Genomic DNA, 13,021 nt, shown 5'->3' with positions numbered 1-13,021 from the left:
TGGTTTCTGAAAAAATGTTTGATCTCTGTGTCACTATGAGAGCAATTTAGTCCTGCAGATATACAATTTGAGAATTTATTTCAAATAAGAAGGCTTAGTTTGATGATGCTATGAACGTAGTATCCTCTTTCAAAGAAAATGACTATATTATCACATGTTCTACAAAATATTTTATATGTATCTTTCTCAGCCTCATATTAACACTGGGAGATGTGTACTCTTTTTGCATTAAGGAAGTGAGACTGAGCAGATGAATAATGTGCTCCAAGTTACCTACTAGTAAGGGTTGTAGATCATGACAGACTGTGCAAAACTCTGAGAGAGATGGGAATACCAGACCATCTTACCCGTCTCCTGAGAAACCCATATGTGCGTCAAGAAGCAACAGTTAGAACCCTGTATGGAACAACTGACTGGTTCATGGTCAGGAAGGAAGTACAACAGGGCTCTCTGCTGTTACCCTTTTGGTTTAAAGTGTATGCTGAGCACACCATGAGAAATGCCGGGCTGGATGAAGTATAAGCCGGAATCAAGATTGGCAGGAGAAACATCAACAACCTCAGATATGTGGATGACACCACTCTAATGACAGAAAGTGTAGAGGAACTAAAGAGTCTTTTGATGAGGGTGAAGGAGGAGAGTGAAAGAGCCGGCTTAAGACTAAAAAAAAACAAAAAACAAAAAACTAGGATCATGGCATCCAGCCCTATTACTGCATGGCAAATAGAAGGGGTAAGGTGGAAGCAGTGGTAGATTTCCTCTTCTCAGGCTCCAAAATCACTGCGAATGGTGACTGCAACCATGAAATCAAAAGACAATTGCTTCTTGGCAAGAAAGCAATGACAAATCTAGACAGTGTGTTGAAAGGCAGAGACATCACTCTGCCGACAAAGGTCCATATAGTCAAGGCTATGGTCTTCCCAGTGGTTGCTTACGATTGTGAGAGCTGGACTATAAAGAAGGCAGAACACCAAAGAATTCATGCCTTCAAACTGTGGTGCTGGAGAAGACTCCTGAAAGTCCCTTAAGACAGCAAGGAGATCAAACCAGTCAATCTTAAGGGAAATCAACCCTGAATACTCCTTGGAACGACTGATGCTGAAGTTGAAACTCCAGTATTTTGGTCATCTGACCTGAACAGATGACTCAACGGAAAAGTCCCTCTTGCTGGGAAAGATGGAGGGCAGAAGAAGAAGAGGGCGTCAGAGGATGAGAGGGCTGGACAGCATCACCGATGCAACGAACATGAACTTGGGCAAACTCCAGGAGATGATGAGGGACAGGGAGGCCTGGCATGCTGCAGTCCATGGGGTTGCAAAGAGTAGGATACGACTGGGTGACTGAACACCAACAAAAACAAGGGTTGGGACAGTATTTGAACCTAAGCAATGTGTTGCGTTAGACCAAGTCCTAGCTGCTCTGCTATGAGTACAAGCCCCTGCCTAAAACTAAAAATAGCCAAGAACTAAAGACTTCTAAAAACAGAGAATTCTGAAAATCAGTGAGAAAAAAAAAATTCTGAGCAAGAAAATAAGAAGTAGGAAGAGCTTCTGTGAGCTCCAAGTTAACAGGTACACACAAACAGAGATCAACCCAGGAATGCCAGGTCTTGTGAAGAATTCCAAAACCATCCATTTCCAGATTCTGAATTATTTCCAGAGGTAGAGCAGTAATAATATTGATGATCAGTAACCTTTAACTGAGCAGCTGGTATGTCTGAGATATATTCTGCATGGTTCACCAGTATTGCCTCATCTCCTCCTCGACAGCTATCCTAGGAAGTTTACTGATGGAGAGACTGGTCTCACAGAAAAGTGGGGAAGCCACAAGATGAACCCAGGTGGTCTAATTCCAGAACTTGAGTTCCCAAGCACACGTTGCATCAAGGAAGGAACAGACTTAGTGCTCAGGATGGGGGAGGGGAGGCGCTTCAAAAGGCAAGCTGGGTAGTAAAGAGGCCCATAATACAGTGGGAAGAACAAGAGCTCTGAAGTCAGGAGACCCGTGTTTAAAACCTACATCCTTTAAGCTATATGCCTTGCAATTATCTTTAACCTCTCTGAACCCTGCCTGTATAATAGGGGTAATTACACCTGCCCTACCCTCCTCACCAGGTTGTTGTGAAGATCAAATAAGGCTATGTGTGTGAAAGTACATGATAAACCTTAAAGCCCCTTATAAATATTGCCCCTCTATAAACAAATGATTGTACACCACGAGACGGACATAGCATAAGGTAAAGAATATAGTAAAGCTTTGTTGAGTCAGTGGGCAGATGACCCCCAAAGTTTGTTTTCAGCTTCAAGCAGAGATCTTGCATGCAAAGCAGGGTTTTAAAAAACAACAACATTGAAGAGTATCAGTTTGAATGTTGATAAGTGTTTTATAAATAGCTGCATAATTAGCATGTACTTACTGCAAAAAGTATACATAATATTTTATTCCCTGTTGTAGGCTGTAATGAATCTGCTGCCTCTACATCCTAGGAGGTTTTCACTTACTTTCCCCATGATAATTTTAATATGTGGAACCATTATTAGCTGAATTAAGAATAAGTAAATGAGCAGTAAAAAAAAAAAATACAGAAAAATTACAGGTGCCTGTGGTGAGTAAGATAATAACTAGGTAAAAATATATGAAATAATTATAGTGTTTGAACAGCAGAGCCGGCATGAGGAAAATGACTCAATGGAATATTAAACCTGCTGTTGGCGGGGTAGAAAGGCTCTGTGGCCTTCACCTCTTCTGAGTCCCAGCCCAAATACCTCGCTGAAAACAGATCCAGTTTGTCCTCATCCATGATTTTGTGATGTCAAAGGAGTTGGTCAGATTCAATGAAGATTTAGTCATTCTAAAAGCCTGTGGGCCTGTAGACTAAGTACCCAATAACTGAAATATTCTATTTTAAAAATATACCAGAAGTTGGTATTTGTTGTAGACCTAACCTGGTGACATTGAATATGAAGTTATTTAGAATATATCTATGATTTGTATTGAATATCTCAACAAAATGGAATTAAAGGTAATTTAGATAGTTTTAAAGAGCTTCCCTTTAAAGAGCTTCCCCTGTGGCTCAGCTGGTAAAGAATCTGCCTGCAGTGCAGGATACCTGGGTTCAATTCCTGGGTTGGGAAGATCCCCTGGAGAAGGTATTCTGGCCTGGAGAATTCCATGAACTGTATAGTGCATGGGGTCGCAAAGAATCAGACACAACTGAGCGACTTTCACTTTAAAGAGCTGTGGATTGGGGTTAGGGGGGAGAAGTATAAGAAAATACTATTATATGTAGCACTCCAAACAGTGTCATTGAATAGTTTAAGGTAAACATTCAAGGCTTTTTATGTTTCATGTGCCCAATCCTTTATTAGGAAATGCAGAGATTCACGAAGAGTTTAAGACATGGTTCCTGCTCTTAAGGATTCCATTTTTTGTATTTTTCATTTTTTTCTTCTTGAAGAATAGTTAATTAAAGTATTGTTTTAGTTTCAAGTGTAGAGCAAAGTGATTCATATATATATATATATATATATACACACACACACACATATATACAGGCTTCCCTGGTAGTTCAGCTGGTAATGAATCTGCCTGCAGTGCAAGAGACTGCTACTCAATTCCTGGGTCAGGAAGATCCCCTGGAGAAGGGATAGGCTACCCACTCCATTATTCTTGGGCTTCCCTGGTGGCTCAGATGGTAAAGAATACGGGTTCAATGTGGCATGGCAGAACTCCATGGGCAGAGGAGCCTGATGGGCTACAGTCCATAGAATCACAGAGTCAGACATGACTGAAGTGACTAAGCACAGCATGTTTTATATATATATATATATATATATATATATATTCTTTTTCATATACTTTTCCATTATAGGTTATTAATAGATGTTGAATATGCTTCCCTGTGTTACATGCTGCTGCTGCTAAGTCGCTTCAGTCGTGTCCGACTCTGTGCAACCCCATAGACGGCAGCCCACCAGGCTCCCCCGTCCCTGGGATTCTCCAGGCAAGAACACTGGAATGGGTTGCCATTTCCTTCTCCAATGCATGAAAGTGAAAAGTGAAAGTGAAGTCACTCAGTCATGTCCGACTCCTAGCGACCCCATGGATTGCAGCCCACCAGGCTCCTCCGTCCATGGGATTTTCCAGGCAAGAGTGCTGGAGTGGGGTGCCATTGCCTTCTCCACTGTGCTACATAATAGGTCTTATTTATTATATATGTATATCTATCTATCTATATATATATGTTGGGCTTTACCATCTGAGCCACCAGGTCTTATTTATGTTATATATATATATATATATATATATATATATATGTTGGGCTTTACCATCTGAGCCACCAGGGAATATGTTGGGCTTCCCTGGTGGCTCAGATGGTAAAGAATCTGTCTGCAATGTGGGAGACCGTGGTTTGATCCCTGGGTCAGGAAGGTCCCCTTGAGAAGGAATGGCAACCTACTCCAGTATTCTTGCCTGGAGAATTCCATGGACAGAGGAGCCTGGTGAACTACAGTCCATGGGGTCACAGAGAGTCGGACACAACTCAGCAACCAAAACACACACACACACACACACACATATATTAATCCCAAACTCCTAATTTATCTCTCCCCATTCCTCTATCCCCTTTGGTAACCATAAGATTGTTTGCTATTTCTGTGGGTCTGTTTCAATTTTGTATGTAAATCATTTGTATCGTTTGTATTTTTTTTTTAGATTCCACATGTAAGTGATATATTTGTCTTCCTCTGTCTGACTTACTTCACTTAATATAATAATCTGTAGGTCCATCGTGTTGCTGAAGGATTCTGATTTAATGCTCTTGGAGGTGAAAGGTCTTATTACCATAATGAGAAACCTCAAGTTAGGATCTGAATCATCAGTAATTTTAACACTGCTTTCTAAAGCAACAGGCATTGGACAAGAGAAGTGGTTAAAACTATAGCAGAGAGGGTCTAGTTCAGACCCTAGGGATCCTGCCTTCCTGGCTCTCAGATCGCAAAGGCTGCAACCATTAAATCTTAATCTTTTATATGTGCTTTGTCTTCTTTGAGGGCTTTGGGGGATAGGTTCTATATCTCAGATGGGTTTTTCCATTATCCAACAAAATGCTAAGTCACCTAATTCTGCTGCATAATGTATGTTTGGATAAAGAAACAATAATATTAGACACACAATAACATAGAGAAGTCAACAGAGTACTGGAAAGGGAGGTAAGAGAACTGAGTTCTAGTTCTAAGAATTCCATTGATAAATTTCAGAAAAATCACTTCACCTCACTCTACATGTTTCTTTGCCTCTAAAATGGTGGAGTTGCAACATCACTCATTATCAGAGAAATGCAAATCAAAACCACAATGAGGTACCATTTCACGCCAGTCAGAATGGCTGCTATCCAAAAGTCTACAAATAATAAATGCTGGAGAGGGTGTGGAGAAAAGGGAACCCTCTTACACTGTTGGTGGGAATGCAAACTAGTACAGCCACTATGGAGAACAGTGTGGAGATTCCTTAAAAAACTGGAAATAGAACTGCCTTATGATCCAGCAATCCCACTGCTGGGCATACACACTGAGGAAACCAGAAGGGAAAGAGACACGTGTACCCCAATGTTCATCGCAGCACTGTTTATAATAGCCAGGACATGGAAGCAACCTAGATGTCCATCAGCAGACGAATGGATAAGAAAGCTGTGGTACATATACACAATGGAGTATTATTCAGCCATTAAAAAGAATACATTTGAATCAGTTCTAATGAGGTGGATGAAACTGGAGCCTATTATACAGAATGAAGTAAGCCAGAAAGAAAAGCACCAATACAGTATACTAATGCATATATATGGAATTTAGAAAGATGGAAACGATAACCCTGTATGCGAGACAGCAAAAGAGACACAGATGTATAGAACAGTTTTTTGGACTCTGTGGGAGAGGCAAGGGTGGGATGATTTTGGAGAATGGCATTGAAACATGTATAATATCATATGTGAAATGAATCACCAGTCCAGGTTCGATGCATGATACAGGATGCTTGGGGCTGGTGCACTGGGATGACCCAGAGGGATGGTATATGGAGGGAGGAGGGAGGGGAGACGGGGGTTCGGGATGGGGAACACATGTACACCCATGGCTGATTCATGTTGATGTATGGAAAAACCAATACAATACTGTAAAGTAATTAGCCTCCAATTACAATAAATAAATTTATATTTAAAAATGATAAAATGATAGAGTTAAAGGAGACAAAAATCAAAGGACTTTTACAACTCAGATTCTTTGATTCTGTGAATCATCTGAAATCACCTTAGTATATGAGGTGGCCAATTTGACTATTCTGGCTTTTTCTTAATTGTGTTGAAAATAACAATTCAAGGAATAATTCCAGAATCTCTTACAGACTTTAACCTAGCACTTTATGAGGTACGAGAATCAGATACCAGAACCATATTATCTTTCTGTGACTCTTTTACCCATGAATTCGAGTAGCCATATTGGTTCTTAACAGAAACCAGCTGTCACGATATTATGAGCCATGACCTTATTCTTATTCTATACATGTACTTTCTTGATAATAAATCATTAGATTATCATATATTTTATATTCTTTACTAATCCACTGTTAGCATCACTATGAACAAAGCTAGTGGAGGTGATGGAATTCCAGTTGAGCTATTTCAAATCCTGAAAGATGATGCTGTGAAAGTGCTACACTCAATATGCGAGCAAATTTGGAAAACTCAGCAGTGGCCACAGGACTGGAAAAGGTCAGTTTTCATTACAATCCCAAAGAAAGGCAATGCCAAAGAATGCTCAAACTACCGCACAATTGCACTCATCTCACATGCTAGGAAAGCAATGCTCAAAGTTCTCCAAGCCAGGCTTCAGCAATATGTGAACCGTAAACTTCCTGATGTTCAAGCTCGTTTTAGAAAAGGCAGAGGAACCAGAGATCAAATTGCCAACATCTGCTGGATCATGGATAAAGCAAGAGAGTTCCAGAAAAACATCTATTTCTGCTTTATTGACTATGCCAAAGCCTTTGACTGTGTGGATCACAATAAACTGTGGAAAATTCTGAAAGAGATGGGAATACCAGCCCACCTGACCTGCCTCTTGAGAAATTTGTATGCAGGTCAGGAAGCAACAGTTAGAACTGGACATGGAACAACAGACTGGTTCCAATAGGAAAAGGAGTACGTCAAGGCTGTATATTGTCACCCTGCTTATTTAACTTCTATGCAGAGTACATCATGAGAAACGCTGGACTGGAAGAAGCACAAGCTGGAATCAAGATTGCCGGGAGAAATAGCAATAACCTCAGATATGCAGATGACACCACCCTTATGGCACAAAGTGAAGAGGAACTCAAAAGCCTCTTGATGAAAGTGAAAGTGGAGAGGGAAAAAGTTGGCTTAAAGCTCAACATTCAGAAAACTAAGATCATGGCATCTGGTCCCATCACTTCATGGGAAATAGATGGGGAAACAGTGGAAACAGTGTCAGACTTTATTTTTTTGGGCTCCAAAATCACTGCAGGTGGTGACTGCAGCCATAAAATTAAAAGACGCTTACTCCTTGGAAGGAAAGTTATGACCAACCTAGATAGCATATTCAAAAGCAGAGACATTACTTTGCCAACAAAGGTCTGTCTAGTCAAGGCTATGGTTTTTCCTGTGGTCATGTATGGATGTGAGAGTTGGACTGTGAAGAAGGCTGAGCGCCGAAGAATTGATGCTTTTGAACTGTGGTGTTGGAGAAGACTCTTGAGAGTCCCTTGGACTGCAAGGAGATCCAACCAGTCCATTCTGAAGGAGATCAGCCCTGGGATTTCTTTGGAAGGAATGATGCTAAAGCTGAAACTCCAGTACTTTGGCCACCTCATGCGAAGAGTTGCCTCATTGGAAAAGACTCTGATGCTGGGAGGCATTGGGGGCAGGAGAAGAAGGGGACGACAGAGGATGAGATAGCTGGATGGCATCACTGATTCGATGGACGTGAGTCTGAGTGAACTCTGGGAGTTGGTGATGGACAGGGAGGCCTGGCGTGCTGAGATTCATGGAGACGCAAAGAGTCAGACATGACTGAGTGACTGAACTGAACTGAACTGAATCCACTCTTGAAATAGACATTAACTAAGTATGTATCTTCAATAGTGTCCTTCATATGTTAAAAATGTGTGTGGTATGCATTAATGATCCTTTTAAGCTACTATTTGTGCTGGAGAAGACTCAGATTTTTATTCTACATTGGACTTTCTCCATCAAATGGTTAACACATTATTACTCCAACTTTAGCCACAAAAATAATGGTTTCTGGAGCCTTTCAGATGTATGTGAATTTATGAACATATTATTTGAAATGTTACTCGTTAGGGTGCATTTCTGACATCATATTGAGACAAGGGGCCTGGTGAGATGTTCTTTATTCTTCTGATTACTGTCTGAAGGGAATGTAGTTTTTTCTCTCTCCACTTGTTTTTTGTAGGAGTTAAATAAAATCTAAAAATCACATTAATGTTCTAAACATCTGGATAGATTGTTATGGGGATAAACAGAAGCCCTAGTACCTCACCTGTAACCATCTAATCAATTACATGTAAAGTCCTGTCTGTGTCCCCTGAGAATCTGGTTCAGCAGACTGTTGATGAATAGAAGGGTATGTTGTCTGTGGAGGGGCCAAATCCTTGAGCACATACTTGGATTCAGCTATGAAAGTGCTATTAACTCCCATCCCATCTTAGTTAAATATATACCTGAAAGAGGAAAGGTAAGACTTGGTGAAACAAATCAGTGCTTCCTTTTGTTTATTTCCAGAGGCAAACATATGTAACTTTCACAAGAAAAAAGGGAAAGCCTCTTCCTGGTCCCACTGGATTCAGTCAATTCTAGCTCCAGGAGGCTATGGAGTATACGTGAAGAGAGGCAGGCAGTCAGCCCTTGGTTTCAGGATTGGATCGGCTGAGTCATCTCTAGAAACCTAGGAGCTTCAACAAAAAATTAAGGAAGGGAGAGAGAAGGAAAAGAGAGAGGAGGAGAAATCTCTCCTGTTAGGATTTTTGCTTCCCAGATGCAATTACTCCTAATAATTTCATGAACCTGAGCACTAGTGTGGAGTCACTAGAGCCACTGTTTGGGCCATGAGGGTGGTGATAATGGAAAGAGCCCCTGTCTGGATTTGTAAGCCCTGCCATTTACTCACTGAGCAACCTTGGGCTAAGTCCTCTCTGACCCTCAGTCTCCTCATCTGTAAATATTTACCCTTCCGGTTTGTGGAGAGCATTACATGACCATGTAAGCACACAACATATTTCTTATAAACTGTAATGCTCTACACACATTTGCGGTGTTAAACATGTTAATCCTTCCAGTTGTTTTCTTCTATCTTTTACTGTAGACAAAAGACAGATTTCCCCAGCAAGAGAGAAGACAAGAAGAATCTTTGCCTGACCCACAGAGACAATGACAATTTAGGCATTCTACACTAAAGCCCTCTAGGTTAGCCACAGGTGTGCAGCTGATGTTTCTGGATCCAGTACACAGGGGTTTGTGTTGCTTTCTTGATCCAAGTCAAGGTAACCTAGAAAGTTAGAATTATATCATCTTGCTATCATTTTGATATTTCAAACATTTCAGCCTCATACAAGTAGAAAAGAGTCTCTCTCTCTCTTACTGATTTGTAGATGAACGAATACATGGTTTTCAATCAGCCAATTACCCATTTGGTACCCACCACGTGCCTGACTATACTGCAGGGTACTCGAAAAAGTCTTAGTAATGGCCAGCATTACAATTCTTTGGAAAGAAAAACTGAGTTATGTGTGCCTACTGGCAAGAGATCAAAGGGTTAATCAGAAACGAAATAATTTTCACATTCTTCCCTGTTTTATTGTAAGCTCAAAGAATTGTAGCAATACAGGTTGAGCAATTTTCTTTTTTTGTGAATCCCATGCTCAATTTATGAAAGCCATTTTGCAAGCCATTTACATGCAGTAAACCTTTGCTTTAAGATTCTGTCATTTACCTTGATCATTATTTATAGTCCCTTTAGAAAAGGCCCTTGACTGGTTTAGCTCCCAAGTATAGCACGGCCACGGGACAGTTTTCTTTTAAGTCATGGTTGTAAGCTAGGACATGCTCAGTCTTGTAGCCAGGTATGAGGCATGGCGATATTGTGTAATGGGGACTAAGCTAGTTGGAATGAGGAGTCTTGGATTTAAAACCAGTCTTGGACTTAAAACTCACAATGTAATCTTGGTCGTTTACACTCCTTTACTGTCAAGTTTGCTAACTTGTAGAAAAAGCACAATGTCTTTCATCACAAGACTATAAAGTAGGGCTTAACTGAGGTACTCTGTGTGCAAGTGTCAGTTAAAAAGAGGAGATTGTTTTATGAATGAATTGTCTATAATATGAACTACTATAAATCACTGAAAAGGGAATGGTATGTCTAATCTAAACTCTTTCTGGATCACATATTCTGTTCTCTCTACTATAATCCACAGAAGAATGTAAACAGAGCAGGGACCTTCACAAGACACAGAGAGTAGACATTCTATCAAGTATCTGTCGTATTAATGGGTAAAATTTCCATGTAAGCATCAGTGTGCTGGGCATGGTTTAGAATATAAGAAGAATAATGTATTAACCTAGCCTCAAAGAGTTTATAGTTAGGATGACTAGCCATTCATGCATGAAAAGCCAATGTGAATTAAATTATGGCTCTAAACAAGAGAAGAAAGCATGCATAAAAAGTGTGTCTGAGTCCCTCACCGGAAGATGGATATAGCAGGAAAGTTTCCTCATCTCAACCCTCAGTGAGTTTATCTATCTTCAGCCTCACTTCCTTCCCATGTACTTTTTATATCAGTCACAGTTCCAGGACCAGATACCCACTTGTAAGGGTTTGACTGAAGTGCATATAATATAGAGATGTGTCCAGAATTGTGGGAGCCAAAGAGAGTTGGTGAGGCCCAACGGCAGGAAGCGTTACCACCCACAGAGGTGAAGGCAGTGCAAGGGGCAGGCACGGAGTGTGATGGGAGCCAAAGCTAGGCGCAACGAGAATCCTTATCAACACACAAGTCCAGTAGAGCCGTGCACGTCTAACTCTTTGGGCTACTATCAAGGCAAAGTCTGCTGGGTTTGTATGCATTTGGTCCAGAACTTTTGGCAGGTGGGGCTTTTCTTGAGGGCCTAAGGAAGAAATTCCATCAGTCCAAAAGGCCTTCCTGGAGCTGGGATCTGTCATTCTACCTCTGCTTGTAGCACAGGGAAATGGCTAAATGTTCTTCCTTGACTCCTTGGTACTTACCATGCACAGCCTTCGCAAGGTACAGAACAAGAGAAAATGGATTATGCCCTCAACAACAAGAGGCGAGTCATCCGCCTGGTTTTGCAGTGGGCTGCCATGTATGGAGACATCCTACAAGAGGATGACGTGGCCATGGCTTTCCTGGAGGTAGGTGGGGATCATCCCTTCCAAGAGTGTGTCTTTGTCCTACAATACAGGGACCACCCACAGGCATGGCAGCTTCCCTAGAGACAGAGTAAGCGCAAATTCTAGACTTCGTTAACATGTTCATTCATCAGAAAGGTACTATCAGAAAAGTATAAAGAAAAGCATCATCCATTATCCTGCCAGTCTAATTCAGTAACTGGTAGTAGCATTCCGATGTATTTTCATTTATTTGCTTTCTTTGTTATATTTTCTGTAGTTATAATCAACATAGTACCCATCATTTCACAGGATGCCTTTTCTACTTTATGTAAGGATTTTTCTATGTCAGTAGAGTCTAATAAAATTTTCTGATGGCCTTTGAGTAGCTATGCCACAGATATATTTATTTCTTCCCATATTGTTGAATATATCATTTCCATTTTTACTTTCCTAGAAGAGCATAATGAACATTTTTGTACAAATAGGTCTATTTTTGGTTCTATTCCTAGAAGTGGGATTACTAGATCAAATGGTGATGCTTTTGAGTACAGTGGAGCAGATAACTTTATTAAAGAATTCTTAGGTCCACGAAGTGGTTCTGAAGGGCCATGATTTACTTTGTAAACACTGATTTAAGCTGAACTTCCTTTTCCTTCCCATGACTCCAGCCCACGTTACAACAGTGACCTGAGCATTTAATCCTTAATGATTCACTCTGTCCTCAGAAACTGAGATGAGGACCTTACTTCTGTGCAGGCGAAAGGCAACATGATTTCTGTTTCAAGCTTTATCAGTCTGTCTGTTTAAGAATGAATTATCCAAAAGAAACATCCCCACTCACTCCTTCTTAGTCATATCATTTGGCAGGCAGAGAAATGAGGCTGGGAGGAAAGGTGGATAATGAGAGTCCCTCAAGACTATGGAATGAAAGATTTTGAAGATGTATAGGAATAATAGTCACTTGGGTCATTGGGTTATGGCTTCTACCCATTGCTTCGAGTAAAGGACCACTTTGCAGATGAGTCAGAATGATGGTGATGCTGCTGCTGCCAGAGCTCTCGGCTTCTGCTGGGGAGCCCACTGCCCCCTGCACAAAGCAGGGCAGGGACTCTGCTGCTCAGTGGGTGGAACCATCGCAGGACATCAGTGAAGAGTCCTGAGTTAGTGACATAAACTCCACAAAACTTCAGTGCAGTGCTGAAAACCATGGCTGTACTTTTACCACCAACAGTTAACCACAACTAGTAGTAAATATTAAATAAACAACAAATACTAAAATAATATTCAAAATAAATATTAAAATTCCCCTGAAAAAAAGATTAAGGTGAAAGAAGTGCTCTTAAAGACCATAAAATAACCCATTCCAGAATACTGCGTTGCTTTGCCTTCTGTATAAATATCATATAAACACTTCATTTGCGATTTAAATTTTTTAAATTTGTTTATTGTGGTAGAACACAGCAATCATAAAACTTGCTATTTTAATCATTCTTAAGTGTACAATTCAGTGGCATTAATTATACTCACAATGGAACGCATGCATCAGTACCATCAGTTTCCACAATTTTTTCCTCACTTGCCAT

At 40.6% G+C, this 13,021-nt stretch overlaps 1 protein-coding gene across 7 annotated transcripts in view; it reads left to right on the top strand.

Annotated features, from left to right (window-relative positions):
• Positions 1-13,021, top strand: part of RAPGEF4 (Rap guanine nucleotide exchange factor 4) — a 330,697-nt gene that overhangs the window by 280,701 nt on the left and 36,975 nt on the right. For all 7 annotated transcript variants that reach the window (XM_027557478.1, XM_027557487.1, XM_027557494.1 and 4 more), the window contains one exon: positions 11,309-11,459. In XM_027557478.1, the coding sequence (XP_027413279.1) occupies positions 11,309-11,459 (151 nt within the window). The remainder of the gene's footprint in view (positions 1-11,308; positions 11,460-13,021) is intronic.

The sequence above is a fragment of the Bos indicus x Bos taurus genome, chromosome 2 (assembly GCF_003369695.1).
Source record: "Bos indicus x Bos taurus breed Angus x Brahman F1 hybrid chromosome 2, Bos_hybrid_MaternalHap_v2.0, whole genome shotgun sequence".
In the NCBI taxonomy this organism is placed as follows: Eukaryota; Metazoa; Chordata; class Mammalia; order Artiodactyla; family Bovidae; genus Bos; species Bos indicus x Bos taurus.
Note: the sequence above shows the minus strand (reverse complement) of the source record. Positions and strands in the feature narration are given on the sequence as shown.